The sequence below is a fragment of the Myotis yumanensis genome, unplaced genomic scaffold (assembly GCF_028538775.1).
Source record: "Myotis yumanensis isolate MYYU_CA2020_CCGP unplaced genomic scaffold, mMyoYum1.0.hap1 SCAF_1, whole genome shotgun sequence".
In the NCBI taxonomy this organism is placed as follows: domain Eukaryota; kingdom Metazoa; phylum Chordata; class Mammalia; order Chiroptera; family Vespertilionidae; genus Myotis; species Myotis yumanensis.
Window position 1 is genome coordinate 27264968 of NW_027223752.1, and position 22502 is coordinate 27287469.

The following is a 22502-nucleotide window of genomic DNA, read 5'->3' on the forward strand; positions in this document are numbered from 1 at the left end:
CTTTTCAGTCCTCATCGAGGATATGTTTTTTTCATTGATTCTAGAGAGAGAGAGAGAGAGAGAGAGAGAGAGAAACATTAATATGAGAGAGAAACATTGAGCCTTTGCCTCCAATACACGCCACAACTTGGGATCAAACCTGAAACCCGGGTATGTGCCCAAGTTAAGTAATGTTTCCTAAGGAGCTTAGTTTTAGAACTGGTATGCAGACACAGGTTGGTGAAGAGCCGAAAGCCATGTTCTTTCTGTTCACAATATCATATTGTATCCCAAGTTGTGTCCACAGTCATCTGAAAAGATTTTGTTCTATAGAACTCGGGATGTGTTTTCTCATAGACACATTATACATAAATGTCTGGTTCACAAATCAGGTCCTGTCCCCAAACAAATAAGCCCTAAAGTAGAATGGCTGAACTACTCTGTTTATAGTAGAAACCACCTTATGTTAGTAATGGTAAACAGAAGTGATAATGTCTCTGGGGAGGGGGATCTAATTCACTTCCCTTTTCTCTGTATATTCCTTTGCCTCTCTAGAGTTTTGTACAATAAACACACGTTACTTATTCTCAAAAAGAAATAAAGTTAGAGTGAAATGCCTGATTTTACAAAAAAGAAACTTGTTCTTGGCAGGTGAAGTATGGAGAGGTTGTCCTGTAGCCCAGGGAGTGTACTAGATTAGAGAAGGGAATCAGAAGTTAGACTCTTGTTGTCCCTCACTTTTGTGGGTGTTAGAGGAGAGAGATGTAAGTGGCAGCAAGGTCACCACTGGAGAGGAGCCAGGAAACACTGGGAATGTATTGTGATCACGTGAGGGCATCTGGAAACACGAGAGAGGAAAAGGTCCTCTCTGGAATTAGGAAGCCAAAGCCAGTCAGGATATAGGTTGAAGATTCTGGCCCTGGGAAAAAGGGTCCAGGCATTCTTCTTTGTCATCTTAACCATTCTGCATCCTTCCCAACTCAAGCACCATAAGTTGGCCATCTTACTCTTTGCCCTGAAATCCCTACAAGTTAATTTCATTAAAAAGGTATTTTTTAAATACCTAATGCAAACAAAGCCCTGCATTCAGAACTTGATCCAGTTGGCCAAACTAATTTTCATAATTGAAAATCAGAACAAATTAAAATTTTCTTTACCATTTTTTTGACCCCTGTATGTCTCAAATATTGACTTTCTAGCTAACATGCATCCATGGTATGTTGATTTTTTTTTTTTTACATCCCTCAGGTATGGCTTACTTACCATAACTTACAGCTTACTATACACTTACTGTATAGTGTGGTATTGCAATTACTTGTTTACAGGCAATCTTTTCCTACTAGACTGAGTTGATGACAGTTATGACTGGATGGGAGCTAAAGTTTTATTACATATTCAGACTAGAAAATGTTTATCTACCGGGACCTCTCATAGTGTCAACATACTGTAGAGACCCAATAAATGACAGGTAGAGGTGGAGATGGGATGAGCTGATTATGGTATAGAGAGGATAGTATAGGTAAAGGCATGAGCAGTGTTTGGAACCAGTGTTTGGGTGTATGAAAAATTGTGTTTTGAATGTAAACTAAGAAGTTTGGTAGGCACCGAGGAGTCCTGGGCAGTTTTTGAGGAGGAGAATGACAATAGAGTTTGCACAGCTGGTGCTCTGTCAAGCATGATGAATGGAAGGGACAGAGGGAGGGGATTCATCTGAATTACTTGGTGAATAAGTATAGTATCTTTGGAACTTGTTTCATGTTTCAGGGTAAATTGTTTAACTATTGGGGCTATCTATGTGAAAGAATTGGAACTACTCTGTTTATTCTTTTAGTTTCTAATTTTGTTGAAGAAACATTAACACTTTGAATTTATAGGCCTTTGCAAAGCTTTCTATATGTAAATAATCCTTGAATTGTATGCAGATTTAGAACAAAAAAGTAAACTGAGTAGCATAGGATTAGTCAGGAAACAATTTTTGGAGGAAGTAATAATAAATATTACTTTTTTATTTATTTTTTATTAATCCTCACCTGAGGATATTTACCATTGATTTTTTTAGAGAGAGTGAAAGGGAAGGGGAGAGACAGAGAGAGAAACATTGATGTGAGAGAAATGCATCGATTGATTGCCTCCCGCAGACGTCTCAGTGGGGCCCAGAGATTGAGCCTGCAACTGAGGTACATGTCCGTGATTATAATCGAACCAGGGACCCTTTGGTCTGCCAGTTGACACTCTATCCACTGAGCCAAACCAGCTAGGGCTATTTATTTATTTATTTATTTATTTTATTGTTGACAGTATTATAGATGACCCCCATCCTCCCATCCCTTTCCTCCCCTCCACCCAGACCACACCCCAGATCTTCACTACATTATTGTCTGTGTCCATGGGCCTTGCATATATGCATATAATTCTTTGATTACTTTTAGAGGGAAAGAAAGAATAATTCATCGTTATGGTAGAGCTTGTTTTCTGATGCTGGATTAGATGTAGTCCAGGGATAGGCAAATTTTAGTGTTAATATTGGAAAGAGGTGAGGGAAAGTGCTTGCTTGGGATCATAAAATCCTATATAATAAAAGCCTAAGATGCTAAGTGTCCAGTCATCTGGCCGGCCATTCAACCAATCAAAGCGTAATATGCTAATGATATGCTAAGGCTGCTCTACCACTCACTATGACATGCACTGACCATCAGGTGAAGACCCTTCGACCAGTAGATAAGCTTGCTGCTGGGATCCGGCCTATCCGGACTGAGCCAGATGGGCTGGACATGCCCTGGAACCCTCCCGCAGTCCCTCCCCAACTGGCCAACCTCCCACGTCCCTCCCTGGCCCCGATCATGCACCAGTGGGGTCCCTTGGCCTGGCCTGCGCCCTCTCGAAATCCAGGACCCCTCGGGGGATGTCCAACTGCTGGTTTAGGCCCGATCCCTGTGGGCCTAAACTAGCAGTTAGACATCCCTCTCGCAATCCGGGACCGCTGGCTCCTAACTGCTGGCCTGCCTGCCTGATCGCCCCTAACCACTCTATATGCCTGCCTGATCACCCCTAACCACCTCTGCCTGCCTGCCTGATGCCCCTAACTGCTCGCCTGCCTGATCACCCCTAACCACTCTGCCTGCCTGCCTGATCGCCCCTAACCATTCACCTGCCTGCCTGATCACCCCTAACCACTCGCCTGCCTGCCTGATCACCCCTAACCACTCTGCCTGCCTGATCACCCATAACTGCCTCTGCCTCAGCCCCCACCACCGCGGCTTCGTCTGGAAGGATGTTTGGCTGTCCGGTCTAATTAGCATTATTACATTTTATTATTATAGATTAACTTAGGTTGGCAACAAGCCCAGACCTGAGGCCTTGAAGCTCAGTGGTTTTCTGACTAGTAAAACTGTAGTACAGTTTTGTTTGTTTGTGTGTTTTACCCTTTACCTTCAGGATTTAAGTAGATTCTATGTAGTCTAGTCATGTGTGTTCTGAGCAATGGTCAAACCACATGGGACATAGCATATTCATTCATTTTAGCTCATGGTGACTTTATTTTTTACAGGCTTAATTTTAGTATACTTCAGGGATGAAAAAAAGGGTGGTGTTAAGTCCTTGATCATGGAAATTCATTTTGAGAATCTTTTTATATATGTATTTTTAAATTTTTTTAAAACTATTTTTCATTATTATTTATTTTTAATCCTCACCTGAGGATATTTTTCCATTGATTTTTAGAGAGAGTGGAAGAGAGAAGAAAAGACAAACATTGATGTGAGAGAAACACATCGATTGGTTGCCTCCTACACGCACCCTGACCAGGGCCTGCACCAGGGAGGAGCCTGCAACTGAGGTATGTACCCTTGCCGGAATCGAACCCTGGACCCTTTGGTCCGCAGGCCAACGCTTTATCCACTGAGCCAAACCGGCTAGGGCTGTTTTTTAATTTTTATTAAAAACTCCGATCTAAGGAAAGAAACCAGACGCAGGGATCTTTCTGTAAGCTACTTAAGAGTTTCTTGCTTTTATCATTTTTCTTTGAATTAATTTCATTTTGATCCTTGAAAATATGCCAAGAATGGAATCTTAATTTTGGAATTATTTTTCTTGTTAGAAACTGAAATTATAGGAGTTTTTATGGCATTTCCCCCAGTCAGTATTTTACTTGGGGTAGGGGGCAGAACACTAGTCTTTTTTATTTTATTAGGAAGGAAAACCTTTAATGACAGAAATGTACAACTAAGTTTATTTTTAGAGGCCTGCTTTACTCAATTCTTTGGCTCTGCATTCAACCATTTCTTATAGATCAATCATCAAAGCTATGTGACTTTTACCTAAGAGTTGTTTTAAAATAAACAGATTTTATGCCTTTCAAAATGTTTTCTGTGTCAGTTAACTCAGTATAATTTTATTTAACTAATCTTTTAAAAAAATATATTTCTACTAGAAGCCCAGTGCACGAAATTCCCAGTGCACGAAATTTCGTGCACTGGGTATGTGTGTGGGGGGGAGGGGAGTCCCTCAGCCTGGCCTGCACCCTTTCGAAGTCCAGGAGCCCTTGAGGGGATGTCCAACTGTGGCTTAGGCCTCTGGGGAGTGGGCCTAAGCTGCAGTCAGACATCCTTAGCACTGCTGCAGAGGCAGGCTTGGCTCCCACCACCACAGCTGTGCTTGCCAGCTGTCAGCCTGGCTTGTGGCTTAGCGGAGCTCCCCCTATGGGAGTGCACTGAACACCAGGGGGCAGTTCCTGTGTTGAGCGTCTGCCACCTGGTGGTCAGTGTGCATCATAGCGATCAGTCATTCCAGCGACTGGCGTTCTGCCGTTTGGTCAATTTGTGTATTACCCTTTTATTATATATGATGATTGATTTTAGAGAGAGAAAGGGAGAGGGATAGAGAGATAGAAACATCAATGAGAGAGAAATATCGATCAGCTGCCTCCTGCACACCCCCTATTAGGGATCAAGCCCACAACCCAGGCATGTGTCCTGGTCAGGAATTGAACCTCAACCTTCTGATTCATGGGCCAACCACAGAGCCATGCTGGCCGAGCTAACTCAGTATAATTGACCTCTCATTCTCAAGTGCTATTGCAATATGAAAAGGGAAGTTGTAAATTGTTAAAAAGTAACTCAGTTAAATTTATGGTATCTCACCATTTGTTGGTAGGACTTTGTGCCATTGTATCAGGATTTTGAAAACTTCTATACAAGGAACCTCTACATGAGGATTAGAGACAACTGGAATCGACCAATCTGTAGTGTGCCTGGAGCCAGGATGGACATCATGGAGAGACAGTCTCATGATTACAACTGGTCATTCAGGTAAGTCTTGTTTGGGAAATTATTTCCTAACAACAAAAAAAGGAATTTTTTGACTTTTTAAAATATTCTATTGCAAATTTGACAGTATTTTGTCAAAACAGCAGTGGAAGCTGAAAATACAATATAATGTGATTAATTTCCTTGCATATTGTTCATTGTTATTGGGATGTTTAAAATACATTTTTTTATTAGTTTGATACTGTGTTGGGTTATAGTTGAAAGCAAAATTTGACCTAGTAAAACAAAACAAGCCCTAGCAGTTTTGCTCAATGGGTAGAGCATTGGCCTGTGCACTAAAGGGTCCCAGGTTTGATTCTGGTCAAGGGCACATGCCTGGGTTGCGGGCTCAATCCCCAGTAGGGGGCATGCTGGAGGCAGCCAATCAATGATTTTCTCTCATTGATGCTTCTGTTTCTTTCTCCCTCTCCCTTCCTCTCTGAAATCAATAAAAATATATTTTAAAAAGACAACAACAACACAAAGAAAAACTGTCCTTTCTATTATACTACTTAACCAGGATCAAGTATCTGAATTTATTTCTGGATGTTTTGATTTCTCAAATGATTCAAGGATATGTAGAGTGTTTTTACTTAAATGGGTTCAATAGTTTAGAAAACTTTATAAAATTTTATTTTGTTTAGTTTGCTCAAGTATTACATGATTGCATTGCTATTTTAAAAAAAGACAAGCAATAAAGATAAATTGAAAGTCCCCATGAGAACTAACCACTATTCCTTTGCAAATCCACTGCCCTACTAATCCTCACTCCCCAGAGGTAACCACTGTTATCAGTTTGTAGTGTGTTATTCCGCCAGGTGTTTTCTGTGGGATATGTATATAATGTATCTAGTAGGGTTACACACAGTTTTTGATTTACAAAAATGGCATCATACTATAGAAATGATACTGCATCTTGTTTTTTTACTTGCTAACGTATCAGTAACATCTTTGTGTATATTCAAAGCAAGCTCATTATTTGTAGTGGCTACTTAGTATTCTACAATTTTGATGTATGTAGTGTACACATGCAGGTTGGGCTGCATCATCCTGTGTTAAAAACTCCAAAATCTCAAGTTAGAAGATTGGCAATTTATTTCTTGTTCATACTTCATGTCCATCTTAAGTTGGATGTGCCTCTGAACCATGTCATCTTCACTTGAGGGGTCAGACTGTCTGAGCTTCCACAATTAGGAATGTCACTGGTTTGTGTGCCTGGGAAAGAGACATGGTCACAATTGTATTGTGACTCTTTCTTTTCCTTTGGTTAACCCTCACTGGAGGATATCTTTTAATGGATAAGTACTGTCAAACTGCCTTCCAAAAAAAAGTACTCTGATATTCTTTTTTAAAAAATATATATTTATTGATTTTTTACAGAGAGGAAGGGAAAGGGATAGAGAGTTAGTTACATCAATGAGAGAGAAACATCAGTCAGCTCCCTCCTGCACACCACCTACTGGGGATGTGCCCGCAACCAAGGTACATGCCCTTGACTGGAATCGAACCTGGGACCCTTCAGTCCACTGGCCAACGCTCTATCCACTGAACCAAACCGGTTAGGGCAGTACTCTGATATTCTTATCTACAGTGTATGAAATAGTCCTGACCAATGCTGGCTATGGTCAGTTTTTAAATCTTTATCATTATTGATAAGCAAAAATTGGTATTTTAACTTTCATTTCATTTATTGGTAGTGAGTTTGAGCTATTTTTCATTTAGACCATATTCTCTCTGTTTCTTATATATATTGCTTCCTTTGGTATTACCAATACATTTATTATCATATGTAAGTGTTTGACCATGTTCATGGGTTTCATGAACATTCATCCTATTGAAATACAGGTACACAGGGAATACGATTAAAGGTGTTATAAACATGGGTTCCTACAACTATCTTGGATTTGCACGAAATACTGGATCATGTCAGGAGGCAGCTGCCAAAGTCCTAGAGGAATATGGAGTTGGCGTGTGCAGCACTCGGCAGGAAATTGGTGAGTGTAGTCTGTTGGGCTAGCTTATGTTCTTAACTTTTTTACTCAGGAGGGAGTAATATGGCTAGAGTGCTAGAATATTCAGTGTCCAAATACATACTTTGCCATGTAGTTTACATCAGATAAAGAATGCTTTATTTTTCTGAATTGATGGATGATTTTAATGCTTTCAACACATTTTGAGATGTATATTTCTTTTCCATTATGTTATACATACAGAGTATGTTCAATACTATTGTTTCATTTATAACTTTAGTGTTGACTTTATTGACTTTTGCAAATGATAGTTCATTAAAGAGCACCACTTCATATCTGAGCCTGTGAGCATATGAAAGTTAATCTATTTCCCTACTGGTAATTTGGGGCTAATAATAATTCCTACCTTATAGGATTGTTTTAAGAAGCTAATTCATGTAAAGTGCTTGTAACATGGTAAATACTCATTAAATGCTAATTCTTTTTATTAGTAGTACAAGTCTATAAAATGTAAAAGAGAACAGATTTATGTAAAGAGATTTAATTTATTTAGTTAAAAGGAAAATTTCAAATTCTTCATTTTGTTCTAGTGACTGATAACCATAGAAGTTATAAGGCATCAGTCTGGATATTTATTACTGTGAAGCACATCAAAACTTAGTGGATTAAAACAATTCAGCACGGCCAGTGTGGCTTAGTGGTTGAGCATGGGCCAGACCAGGAGGTCATGGTTTGATTCCCAGTCAGGGCACATACTCGGGTTGTGGGCTCAATCCCCAGTAGGGGGCATGCAAGAGTTAGCCAATCAATGATTCTCTCATCATTGCTGTATCTATCTTTACCTTTCTCTTCTCTCTGATTAAATAAAGAATAAAAAACAATTCATTGTTATTCTCATGGGTCTAGAGCAAGGGTCCTCAAACGTTTTTAAACAGGGGGCCAGTTCACTGTCCCTCTGACCGTTGGAGGGCCGGACTATAGTTTAAAAAAAAGACTATGAACAAATTCCTATGCACACTGCACATATCTTATTTTGAAGTAAAAAAACAAAACGGGAACAAATACAATATTTGTATTTGCATGTGGCCCGTGGGCCGTAATTTGAGGACCCCTGGTCTAGAGATTGGCAAATACAGCTGGGTTGTTTTCACTTAGGGTCCCTAATGATGTGGTTAAGGGAGCATTAACAACATATAGAAATCACACATCTTTATGGCAGTTTATATTTTATAAAGTACTTTTTCATAAAGTGCAGGCCAAGATCAACTAATGCCTGTCTTCTGCCTGGGGACACCCAGCATGAGCTACAAAGCAATCTGCAGATGGCTGCTACTTATGCTGGGCTTGGAGTGCAGCAAGGCAAAGCTGCAAACCAAGGCTGGCTGCTGCTAGTGCTGGGCCTGGGGCCACTTAGTGAGAACAACAGGGCATGCTGAGGCCAGATGCTGCTTGTTTGAGAGATTTTAGGAAAATCTGAAGCACAAGCCAAAACAGGCTATTCGTTTGGAAAAGCAACTGGAAACAGTTTGGGTGGACCCACAGTTGGGTGGGATGGGGGTCTCAGGGAATCACCAGGGCCAGGAGAACAGTGTCAGCCAGGTTCATGGAGACTCACATACGGTGCACATCTACCAGTTCTGTGGGTGGGGCATGAGGAGGGTCTCAAAAAAGGAACAATGGCATCTGCCCCTCCAGACAGTTCAGTTCCTCTCTTTGTTTCCCTGGTGCCTTTTGAGCTGCTGCCCCAATGCTGGAACCCAGAGGGAATGAGTCAGAGCAAGTCTACGCATGGACCCTTTAAGAGAAACTGCCTAGGACTCCAGCAGCTCTCCATCTCACTCAGCCACAGTCATTGCTGGTTTTTACCCCCAGAAATTATGTGGACTTCTCTTCCTGGCACTGGAACACTGGGCTGGGAAGCTGGGTTGGGGGCTGGGACCCCTCACTTCTCAGAGGGAACCTCCACAGCTGAGATATCCCTCCTGATTTTTAAAAAAAATTTTTATTGTTTAAAGTACAGGTAGTCCTCAGGTTACGTCGGACTCGATGTAGGTTGTTACGTGATTATGTCGCCATCTCCCATTTACAGCATTTATAAAAAAAAAGTTCCGTCATTTTGACGTATGTACATATGTGCTTTATGTTTTTTATTATTTATTTACCACAAGTAAAGGTCAGAAATTGGTATCTTTCTTTTAAATTTTTTTTACTGTTTCACTTCATTACTGCTGTGTATGTGCTCCATGTGAGTGATATAGGTGCTTATGTAGATGGATTCTGACTTACGGCGAAAATCGCGTTACATTGCGCCGTAGGAACGGATCTCCGACGTAACCCGAGGACCTACTGTATTACATATGTCTCCTTTTTCCCCCCATTGACCTCTCCCCGGCTATTCCCACTCCCTAGCACATGACCTCACCCTCCCCCCCCCCCTGTGTCCATGGATTATGCTTATATGCATGCATACAAGTCCTTTGGTTGCTCTCTTAAACCCACCCCCCACCTCCCCACCCGCCTTCCCTCTAAGGTTGGACAGTCTGTTCAGTGCTTCTATGTCTCTGGATCTATTTTTGTTCATCAGTTTATGTTGTTCATTATATTCCACAAATAAGTGAGATCATGTGATATTTTTCTTTCTCCGATTGGCTTATTTCGCTTAGCATAATGCTCTCCAGGTCCATCTATGCTGTTGCAAATGGTAAGAGTTTTTTCTTTTTTTTACAGCCATGTAGTGTTCCATTGTGTAAATGTACCAGTTTTTTAATCCACTCATCTGCTGATGGGCACTTAGGCTGTTTCCAAATCTTAGCTAGTGTAAATTGTGCTGCTATGAACATAGGAGTGCATATATCCTTTCTGATTGGTGTTTCTGATTCCTTGGGATATATTCCTATACGTGGGATTACTGGGTCAAATGGGAGTTCCATTTTTAATTTTTTGAGGAAACTCCATACTGTTTTTCACAGTGGCTACACCAGTCTGCATTCCCACCAGCAGTCTTCCTGATTTCTTATCCACCACACATGAGTGTGGGACCCGGCCATTCCTTGTTTCCACCCCTCCAACCAGTTCAATGTGGCTTTTTTTTTTTAATATTCTTAGTTGTAGGTCTTTCCTTCAGCTAGATTTCAGGCAGTAAAGTAATGAATGATTCTTAAATTTTGGGTTTGGTGATATTGACTTCATTAACTTCTTCACACAGGTAACCTGGACAAGCATGAAGAACTAGAAAAGCTTGTGGCAAGTTTCTTGGGAGTAGAAGCTGCTATGGCATATGGCATGGGATTTGCAACAAATTCAATGAACATTCCTGCTCTTGTTAGCAAAGTAAGACTTAGTCTGTCATTAATGAAAACTCCCTTATATATATCATATTTTGTTTTATAAAACATTCAGAGCAAGCCAGAAACTATTATAAATTTAGGTTAAATATGGTCTACCTAAAGATATTTCTATCACAAACTTTTGGATAAGTATATACCATAGAGACTTACATCAATTGAAGCTTTCTTATTAGAACCCATGATCCCTTCCTCTCCCATTAGATGATACTTGCCTTCTTCATTTCATACAGTTTTAAAGGGATTCTAATAAATAAAACCTTATAAATGGCTAAAATTATGGAAGAAAGAATGTTTTGTTTGGAAAGTTATTTAACAGGTAGTTTTTCCCCAAATAGAAAAATTTGAAAATATAAACTTGTTCTCAGAGTAATGTATATTACTGAAAGACATATGAGCAAATTATATGTGTGTCTATATATATGTTAGTAATAATGTAGGTTAATAATGTGTGTAGAGCTTCTGTGAGGGGACAGTAGAAGAGAAGAGATGAGACATTGTAAATCACATTTTAGCAGTTCTTCAAAGGTTATTTATTCTCATTAAAATAAATGATCTGTGAATGGTATCTTGAAAAAATCATCAGTGCATTGAGTCAGAAGACTTGAGGGGTTTTTTTTGTTTGTTTGTTTTTAATATATATTTTATTGATTTCTTTTTACAGAGAGGAAGGGAGAGGGATAGAGAGTTAGAAACATTGATGAGAGAGAAACATCGATCAGCTGCCTCTTGCACACTCCCACTGGGGATGTGCCCACAACCAAGGTACATGCCCTTGACCTGAGACCCTTGAGTCCGTAGGCTGACGCTCTATCCACTGAGCCAAACCGGTTAGGGCAGAAGACTTGAGTTTTTGCTTGTTTGATTATATGGTCAAATTTAGCTGTGTGACTGAACAATGTCAAAATCTTTCTGAGCCTCAAATTTTCCTTTGTAAAATTAAGTACTTGAATTAGATTCACTCTAAAGTCCTTTTCAGTTATATAAATCCAGGAAACAGAAGAAAGAGAACAGAAAGCAAGAGGGGAAATTTAAACCTATATTGGCATTACATTAAATGGAAATGGTTTATACATTCCAAGTAAAAGACAGAGATTGTCAGATTAGATAAAATTTAGTATGTTTGTACCAGAAATCAACTTTAAATTTAAAGACACAAGTAGGTTTAAGTAAAGGAATGGAAAAGATATAGCATGTAAATAATAATCAAAAGGAAGTTGGCGTGCTCTGGTCAGGTGACTCAGTTGGAGCATCATCCTGTACACCAAAAGGTGTCAGGTTTGATTCCTAGTTAGGGCACCTACCCAGGTTGTGGGTTCAATCCCTGGTTGGGGTGCATGCAGGAGGCAACTGATCAAAGTTTCTCACATCAGTGTTTCTCTTCCTCTCTAAAAATCAATAAAAATTCAAGAAAAAGCACACAAAAAAAATTGATAGAACTAGTATGAAAATCTAAGGAGATAGAACATTTGAAAAACACAATTAACCAATTTAACATTTATGAAACATTTCGACCAGCAACAGCAAAACATTTACCAAGAGACCATTTTCTGGGGCATTAAACCAACCTTAACAAATTTAAAAGAATTGAAATTATTCAAAATACTAGAGGCCCGGTGCATGAAATTTGTGCAGTGTGTGTGTGTGTGTGTGTGTGTGTGTGTGTGTGTGTGTGTGTCCCTCAGCCCAGCCTGCACCCACTCCAATCTGGGATCTCTCTCACAATCCAGGACTGCTGGCTCCCAACCGCTCGCCTGCCTGCCTGCCTGCCTGCCTGCCTGCCTGATTGCTCCTAACTGCTTCTGCCTGCCAGCCTGATCACCTCCTAACCACTCCCCTGCCAGCCTGATTGATGCCTCACTGCTTTCCTCCTGGCCCAATTGCCCCTAACTGCCCTCCCCTGCTGGCCTGGGCACCCCTAACTATCCTCCCCTCCAGGCCTGGTCCCCCCCAACTGCCCTCCCCTGCTGGCCTGGTCGCCCCTAACTGCTCTCCCCTGCAGGCCTGGGTCCCCCCCCCCCCCCCCAACTGCTTTCCTCTGCAGGCCTGGTCACCGCTAACTGCCCTCCCCTGCTGGCCTGATCGCCCACAACTGCCCTCCCCTGCTGGCCATCTTTGACCACATGGGGGTGGCCATCTTGTGTTTGGAGTGACGGTTAATTTGCATATTACCATTATTAGATAGTATGTTCTCTAACCATAATGGAATTGACTTAGAAATCAGTAACACAAAGAAAGATATCTGGAAAATCCTCAAATAATTGAAAAGTAAATGACACACTTTTAAATAACCCAGGTTCAAAGAAAGGCAAAATTGAAAATACTTGAACTAACTGGAAATGTAATAAAATTTGTGGGAGGAAGCTAAAGCCATGCTCAGATGGAAATATATAGCATTAAATGCTTATATTAGGGGGAAAAAAAGAGTTTTGAATCAGCCATCTAAAATCCTACCATGTGAAATTAGGAAAAGAAAAGAGCAAATTAAACCCAAAGATTTCAGAGGAAGGATACAATAAAGGTAAATGCAGAAATCAATGAATTAGAAAATAGACAATAAGTGAAATCAGTGAAACCAAACTGATTCTTTGAGAAAATGAATGCAGTTGATAGATCTCTAGTCAGACTGGTCAGGATAAAAAGAGAGAAGACAAAAATTAATAGTAGTAGGCATGAAAGAAGCTACTTTACTACATATCCTATGGACATTAAAAGGATATAAGGAAATATTAAGAACAACTTCATGCTAGTAAATTCAACAAGTTAGCTACAATGGACAAGTTTCCTGAGAAAAAAATAAATGTATGATTCTTTGATTATAGTACATTTTGGCATCATAAACTTGAGATTCTTATTTGGAATTTCGTAGAATTTTTTGCACTAAAGGGTTAAATAATTTCATTTTGCTTCTCCTGTGTTTACAAACTAACAATCACTATCTAGAATTAGATGTCTTATATACAGACATGGAAGATACTACCTTAAACATTTATTGTGCAAATCAAATATTATAGTTGAAATGTTATGAAATATATTTTAATCTATTCAAGGCAACAACGAATCCAGTTTTACTCTTTCTTTAAGACTTATATTACATTTCAGTATGAGGTGATCAGTAATTCAGCTTAAAGTCAGAGGCAGACAGTATATTGACTAAGAGCATGTATTCTAAAAGCAGAAGCTTTGTGATACACTTAAATGCTATGACCTTGGGCAAGATTTGTAACTCCTTAGTTCCCACATGTAAAGTGGGGATAATAATAATAGTTCTTACCTCACAGATTGTTGTGAGGATTAAAGGTAACTGTGTTTACAACCCTTAATATAATGCCTGAAACATATTAAGCATTTAGATGTTAACTGCTGGCATTTAATTTTTATTTTTGCACAAATGACATAATAGACCCTCATAGTATATTAGAAGAAAAAATAGGTTGATACACAGAAATGGTGAATTAGGCTGTCTAAAAAGGAGATGATAAACAAAAAGAACAAAATTATATTGCCGATTTTGCAGAAAAGAAAAATTAAATGGAAAAAGAAAATTGCATTCTTTTTAAGGAACAGTGGAATGCCAAGAGTGGTTAAGGAAAGGATTTAAAGACTTGCAGAAGAGGAATTCAGCTTCTCCATTTTTTTCCCCAATTTTTCTCATTTTTTTCAATTTTAACACTTTTTTTCAGAGATAAATTTAGACTTACAGAAGAGTTGCAAGAGAGTATAGAGCGTTCTGGGTACCTTTCATTCAGCTTCCCTTTATGTTAATATTTTACATAACAGTGGAACATTTACCAAAACTAAAAAACTAACTTTGATTCAATACTACTAACTAAAGAACAGAACTTGTTTCAGTTTCACCAGTTTTCCCACTGATAACCATGTTCCTGTTCCAGAATCCAATCGAGTATCTTCATTGCATTGAGTTCTTGTCTTTCCTAGCCTTTACTCTTCTGAAGGAAGTGTTGTTGCTTCTTCCCTATTTATTTATATCAGTATGGGTTCATGAATATTTTATTATTTGGGTTCAACATGATTACTTTTAATTTTGTTGCTCAAGTTGATCCAGTTTTGGCCATTAGTAGATCTTTCAGGTGGGCTCCTGTGCCCTTTGAATATGCCCCATTTTTTTTTTCTAAAGCACTTTCTTTGCAGCATAACAAGATGCCCCAGGCCCGTGGTCGGCAAACTGCAGCTTGCGAGCCACATGTGGCTCTTTGGCCCCTTGAGTGTGGCTCTTCCTAAGCCTTAGGAGTACCCTAATTAAGTTAATAACAATGTACCTACTATATAGTTTAAGTTTAAAAAATTTGGCTCTCAAAAGAAATTTCAGTCGTTGTACTGTTGATATTTGGCTCTGTTGACTAATGAGTTTGCCGACCACTACCCCAGGCTCTTTTTACCTGTCCTAACCTTGGGGTCAATCACTAAGTTCTCCATTGAGCCCTGGTTCCTTTTATTGGAGGATTGTATTTAGAAACCAAGATTTGGTGTGTTCATTGTCTCTCCATGGATAGAGCTAGAAAAATAAAAACATGTATACTAACTCATGCATAAACATATTGTTTAGTGTGCATGTGTATAGATATAAATTTTAAAAACTATTAGTCCATATGGGTATTTCCAACTCTGCTTCTCTTCATTTTTAATCTACACATTTTTAATGAGAGAGCTTTTTAAAATCTTAATAATGAAAACTTTATATACAGTAAAAATTTCAGGCAGACAGTTGCTATTGCAAGTTCATAAGTATCCATCCAGGAATACTCTTCCTTTTATTCTGGGAGCACGCTGACACTTTCTGCTCCTTACTTTTTTCATCTAATCAGGTATTTTGAAGGCCATTGCTGACAGAGAAAAACCTGTTTCTGAGTTCAGACTTTATAGGTTGGAACCTGCAGGAGATGTGGAAGAGTAAGAACTGGGGAAGAAATAAAAATTCTGAGAGCTTCAGATGTTTCTTGTTGCCTTAACAGAAACCCATGTTTACATGGATTTACAGAAAAATTTGTTCAGATTTTAAGGGCAAAACTAAGCCTATACTCTGTGTGATTTTGGGAATCCTATCTAATAATAGACAAACATGGTAATTGACTGTACCTTCGCTACGCCTCCCATTGGCTAATCAGCGTGATATGCAAATTAACCACCAACAAAGATGGTGGCTAATTTGCATACTGTAGGCAGGGCGGGACAGCGCCATCCCGCCTCCCCACTGCCATCTGGGCCTGCTATTTGCGACCCGGGGCGGTGGGGCAGGACAGCACCATCCCACCTGCCCTGCCGCCGTCCGGGCCTGCTATTTGCGACCTGGGGTGGCAGGCGGCCAGGTGGTGCAGCAGCGATCTGCCGGGCGTCCCGTGTGCGACCCGACCTGGGGCGGCGCCCCAACCCCCTGATCGGTCCTGCTGTATGCTCGACCCGGGGCGGCGCCCCAACCGCCGAATCAGCCCTGCCGTGTGCACCCAGGGAGGCGGGGCAGGCACCGAGGGATCAGGCCTGCCATCTGCCACCCAGGGAGCAGGCCTAAGTCAGCAGGTGGTTATCTCCCGAGGGGTCCCAGACTGTGAGAGGGCACAAGTGGGGCTGAGGGACACCTCCCCACCCCCCCTCCCCCGCCAGTGCACAAATTTTTGTGCACCGGGCCTCTAGTCCTATATAATAAAGAGCTAATGTGCTAATTAGACCAAACAGCAGAATGACCATCAGGAGGACCTTCAGGACAAAGCCGGGGCTGCAAGGGCCTACCCTTGCTTGAATTTTGTGCATCGGGCCTCTAGTTAGATTAATAAGTGGGATTGTTATTGAACTCTGGATGGTTAGGAGTGGGAGGAAGAATGCACTGTTTCCACAAGCATTACTCCCTCAGCTGCCTTCTCCCCCACACACTTTTTCCGTGAGTAAAATAGTACATCATACCAAACTCATGAAATGACATCAAACCAACAAAATTGAAACTCTATGAAGACTATCTGGTATATCAGATTTTAAGTATAAATAAAAAACCTATTGCTATATATCTGGGTATTTATGTCCATCTCAGGAATGAAGAAGTTAAAAGACTAGAATTTTGCATCTACTTCTAAATTAATTTTTTGGGGGAAAAAAACCCAACTATACTTTATTTCTTCCTGAAATTGATAGTTTGCTGTTATACAAGCTTTCCTTAATAGGCTATAATTATTAATGATTTTAGCATTTGATCTTTTGTGTAATGAAACCTCACCTGCCTCCACCCCAGCTTCTTACTTCCTGTGCTTGTGGTTTTGCAGGGTTGCTTGATTCTGAGTGATGAACTGAACCATGCATCACTGGTTCTGGGAGCCCGACTCTCAGGAGCAACCATTCGAGTCTTCAAACACAACAGTGAGTTTGTTGTGGAGGTCTTAGTGTTTAGTATTCCTTGGATTCGTGGCAGTGGTTATATTAATAATAGAAAATATAAATGAAGATGAAATAGCAACATTTAAAATGTTTTTCTGAGCCCTGGCTGGATAGCTCAGTTGGTTAGAGCATTGTCTCTATACACCAAGGTTGTGGGTTTGATTCTCCGGTCAGGGCACATACAAGAATCAACCAATGAATGCGTAAATAAGTGGAACAACAAATCTCTCTCCCTCCCTCTTTCCCTCCCTCTCCCTTCGAAAGCCAAAACTTTCTTCCTAAATGGAAATGTGTTGTGTATTATTAAAATATTTATTTGCAATAAAAATGCATAACTTTTGTAGTTAAAACATTCACATGTAGAGAAGAAAGATTACCAACTGTATTTTTAATATCATCTTTTACCAAAGTGAGTACATATACAAACAAGTCTAGAAGAATATACACCAAAATAGTAGATCTGTGCTCCTGGTTGAAAGTTTAGAGATGGTAATAACTTCCTGCCTTTTGTCTTTGTCTTGTCTAAAATGTTTTACAAGAAGAATGATGCAAATAGCATTTTGTTTTATGTAAATGGAACTTATTAAACACCACTGTGGAACCTGCTCTTTTCTTACAACACATCGGGAACTTTGGCAATACATGTGACTCTCCTCCCCCCCTAATGTCAGGGTGGCAGGCAGTGTCTGGAAGTGCCCTTATTCAGACTGTCTCTCAGTTTGGACATCGAGATTGCTTCTAAAATTTTCTACTAGAAACGGTACTACCTGTTACCCACATTTTTGCTCAATGGTGTGATTAGTGCCTTGGGATGAATTCCTAGCAGTCTTAGAATGCCTGGTTAAAAGGGCACACATATTTTTGTACTTTTCCAAATTGCCTCCAAGCATTGTACAGACTTTTACTCAACAACATGACAGTGACTCACAAGCCAACTTAGGCCATTATGAAACATTTTAAAACTTCCCTTCTCTAATAATCAACATGTTAATTTTATTTCTTTAATTATTAGGTGTCAAATAAATTTTTATACAGTATTGTGTTTGAATTTCTTTGTAAATTGGCCATTTTCAAATGTTTTCTCTTTTTTACTGATTATAAGAGCCCTTCCTATTTTCTTTGATATTGCATTATTTTTTATGTTACTTTTAACTTTGTTTTTAGTTTCTTGCTGTGCAAACTTATTAAAATGCTTATGTTGTCACGTTTATTATCTTGTGACTTGGATTTTGTGTTAATATCTTCCATATTTTAAGATAATAGGGTTATTCTCTTATTTTCTTCTGGTAGTTTTGTGGTGTTTTTTATTTACATCTTTATTCTTACGTGGGATTTGTGAAGTATAAGAGAGATACTAGATTTTTCTCCCTAAGTTGATAATATGGTTAAGCATTCTACAGATATTTCCTTTCATCTAAAATTTTGAATCAGTATTTATTTTTCTCCTCTTTTCTGTATGTAAACAGAGGAAACCAAAACAATGACTACATTTTTACTGGCTCTTGCTGATTGCCAGATGCTGCCCTCTGCAGCAGGACTAGCCGCTTCAACACTTCTCGGACAGCATCTCCTGTCCCTGGGTCAGGTAGCAGACAGATTGTGTTCTTATGAATAACTGAAGGTGTCAACACAATCACAATCTACGGCCATCTTATCTGTGTTTGTGGTGTTTTTATTATTTCTCTTTTCTACCAAAGTCCTTTCTATGAAAAGAGCAAAATCATGTAATTTTGTAACACCCTCCTTCAGTGAGTAGCAATAAAGACTATAAAATCAGATTTTATGATGGCTTGCCTTCTACCCTTGTTAAATATACTGCAGACTTCATGTTACAGTTTTCTTGAGGTGGTTGTTTTTTTTTGTTTTTTTTTTTTGGAGCGGGGTTTCTTAAGGGCAGAGTTTCAGGGCAAAAAAACTTAAATAAGAAGTCGATAGTGGCAGCAAAAATGGTCTTCAAAGCATTTATCTTTAACAGGAAAATTATGACCCTCATTAGTGGTAGTACTAGCCACGTTGTTTTCTAGGCCTGTTAACCATCTTAAGAACCAACAGAGCCACAAGAACTTGGTTGTGTACAGATAGCAGATCAAATCAAACAGAAACCATCTCAACTGATTGCCAAGCTTGCTTAACACGGAGATTCATGCATTTAGGAATTTATTCTATAGCACTAACCAGACTACTGTATTTTTAACCCACTACTAAGATAAAGTTATTTAACAAGCATTTATCAAGAATATCTTCTGTGAAAGGAAATGGGCATGTACTTTGAAGTTTTCCCCCATATTTGATTTTTAGGAGGTGTATGTATTTATAGTGGTTTCCATACTCTTGCTCGGTCTTCTTTATGCATTATTTCTGAATGACTCACTAGGATTAAAGATACAGTTGATTTTATAAATACAAAAAAAGCTAACTGAATGGCCAGGTATTTAACATGAAACATTGGTCATTTCATAAGCCTGCTAACCACCTGACTCAACTGTGCCACAGTCATTTGTTGAGCTTTTGTGACTTTGAACATTTGTTACATTTCAGACGAGATTTTAATTCAAGATAGCAGTAGCTCACTCATTTTGCTCCATCTTTGCTGCCCTGTTCTGACTTTGTTAATGTCCTTTGCTGTCTGAGACAATCTTCCTAAATAAGAAATGTTTATTTGCATTTCTGGAATAAAGTTAGGAAAGAGGAAAGTACTTTATGCTGACATCTTTTTGTGTGTGCTATAGACATGCAGAGCCTAGAGAAGCTATTGAAAGATGCCATTGTCTGTGGTCAGCCTCGGACACGAAGGCCCTGGAAGAAGATTCTAATCCTTGTGGAGGGAATATATAGGTAATCCTGCTTTATGATTCTAATCTTTCTGATTTGGTTCCATGAAGTCTTAGAATTTTTCAGCCTCACTTCGTTTTCAAGGGAACACTAATTAGACCCCTCTGGAAACTAAGGAGACAGTGTTTTTGACTTGTTAAAGTACCTGGAAGCAGAGTTAGCTCTAGGACAAAAGTCTTTTTGTCTGGCTTTTAATCTTTCCATCATGCTACATGGTCCTCAAATATCCCTTCTATTTGGATCCTTTATCTTTCTGTTCATAGAGGGAATTTGTATATAGGTCAAGAATTGAAATATGTTTTCTAATATGTCAAAACAAGTTACACACCATTTAATGTTAAGAAATTTTTATTTTATCTATTTGTAGCCCTTCCACTTATTTTCTTAACTCCTAATGTTTTTTAATTCTTTCTGTAGAATTTCAATTGCATACCTATGTGATGCAGAGTCTAATGTTGCCTATAATTACAAGCTTTAGAAGAATCTGCTGTGACTTTTATTCCTCTATAGTGAATTAAGATTAATTGTGTTCTAGTACTTGTTTTAAAAGATCCAGTCTAGCCATGGCATCATTTGATTTTGCCAGTTTAAAACCACAGGCAGAGTTGTTAGACTATTTCAAATAGCAGTAAAATTCAGAAATTAATAAAGTGGCCAGCTCCTAATTTTGAGAGTTAAGAAGTCTCAGTGTATGTATTGTTTACTCTGTTTTGCCAGCATGGAGGGATCCATTGTTCGCCTTCCTGAGGTGATTGCCCTTAAGAAGAAATACAAGGCATACCTGTATCTTGATGAAGCCCACAGCATCGGGGCTCTGGGCCCTGCGGGGCGAGGTGTGGTAGATTACTTTGGCCTGGATCCTGAGGATGTGGACGTTATGATGGGAACATTTACCAAGAGCTTTGGTGCTTCTGGAGGATACATTGGAGGGAAGAAGGTAAATGGGCTGTGATTACTGAGCAGTTAAGAATAAAGGCACTGGCTACTAGGTTTGGTAAGTCATGTCTAATAGCTTCCAAACTGGGATGCGAGATCCTGAATTTGTGGCTTAGGCTCATGGTGCCAGCGGGTTCACACTTCAGCTGCCTGGTGAGTGACTGAGGCATTGAAGGCTCGTTCTGTTCATTGTTTGTTGTTTTCTTCTTTGAGCTTCATTCTAAACTACATGCTGGTTTGAGATATAGAATACCCTCTTGTATGAAAGAACACACAGTGGTGCTGCCTGTTCGCCACACTCTTTTGCTGGGTTTGAGTTGTGCTCAGTTTCAAAGTAGTGGGGTTGTCATGGGAGCTGATGGGAATAAAAGGCCAAGTTCCTTGCCCTTAGACTTAAATGCATCTTGGGTGAACATAAAGACAGGAAGAAAAAAGATTTTTTTGTTAGCTCTGGTGTATTATAAGGCTTTGTTTTTTTATTTTGTTTTGTGGGTTTTTGTGTTTTTGGTTTTTCAATTTAAAAATCATATACTGACCTCTAAGCCATTTGAGGCGTGTGGCATGGTAAAAATGTTTGAACCATGGAGACAGAGGCCTGGGTTTGATTATTTCCTTAATTTTGTGAGACCTTGGACAAAGCATTTAACTTTTCAATTTCCTTATCAGTAAAACAGAGGTAAATATGCTGGCTTATAAGATTGTAGTAAGGGTTTAAGAAATAATGTATGTCCATGCTGCAACATGGATGAACCTTGAAAGTTTTATGTTAAGTTAAAGAAGGAAGTCACAAAAGGTCACATGTTATATTATTTCTTCAACTAGTGCTCAAAAATTTGTGCACTGGGTGGGGAGGGGTCCCTCAGCCCGGCCTGTGCCCTCTCGCAGTCTGGGACCCCTCGGGGGATGACCACTTGCTGGCTTAGGCCCGCTCCCCGGGGGATTGGGCCTAAGCTGGCAGTCAGACATCCCTCTGGCAGCCTGGGAGCCCTTGGGGATGTCCACTTGCCAGCGGGGAGCAGGCCTAAGCTGCAGTCGGACATCCTTAGTGCTGCTTAGGAGGCGGGAGAGGCTTCCACCACCACTGCTGTACTGGCAGCCTTCAGCCTGGATTGTGGCTGAGCAGAGCTCCCCCTGTGGGAGCGCACTGACCACCAGGGGGCAGCTCCTGCATTGAGCGTCTGCCCCCTGGTGGTCAGTGTGTGTCATAGTGACCAGTCATTCCCAGTCGTTCTGCTGTTAGGGTCAGTTTGCATATTACCCTCTTATTATATAGGATAGAGGCCTGGTGCATGGGTGGGGGCCGGCTGGTTTGCCCTGAAGGGTGTCCTGGATCAGGGTGGGGGTCCCACTTGGGTGCCTGGCCAGCCTGGGTGAGGGGCTGATTGGTGTTTGCAGGCTGGTCACACCCCCTTCAGGGTGGGGGTCCCCACTGGGGTGCCTGGCCAGCCTGAGTGAGGGGCTGATGGCTGTTTGCAGGCTGGTCAAGCCCCCCCCCAGTGGGGACCCTCACCCCATGGAGGTTTGGCCAGCCTAAGTGAGGGGCTGATGGCTGTTTACAGGCTGGCCACACCCCCTTTGGGAGGGGCAGTCCCCAGTGGGGTGCCTGGCCAGTCTGGGTGAGGGCCTGAGGGCTGTTTTCAGGCTGGCCATAGCACCCCCAGCGACAAAAGCTTCCAGCCTCTCCTTTTTTTCTTTTTTCTTTTTTTATTCTGGGATTTATCTAACTTCTATAATTGAAACTTTGTAGCCTTGAGAGG

At 40.3% G+C, this 22502-nt stretch overlaps 1 protein-coding gene across 1 annotated transcript in view; it reads left to right on the top strand.

Annotated features, from left to right (window-relative positions):
• Positions 1-22502, top strand: part of SPTLC2 (serine palmitoyltransferase long chain base subunit 2) — a 98764-nt gene that overhangs the window by 30307 nt on the left and 45955 nt on the right. The window contains exons 3-8 of the mRNA XM_070415906.1: positions 5131-5285; positions 7128-7276; positions 10458-10582; positions 16866-16959; positions 19707-19812; positions 20527-20746. Coding sequence (XP_070272007.1) covers positions 5131-5285; positions 7128-7276; positions 10458-10582; positions 16866-16959; positions 19707-19812; positions 20527-20746 — 849 coding nt within the window. The remainder of the gene's footprint in view (positions 1-5130; positions 5286-7127; positions 7277-10457; positions 10583-16865; positions 16960-19706; positions 19813-20526; positions 20747-22502) is intronic.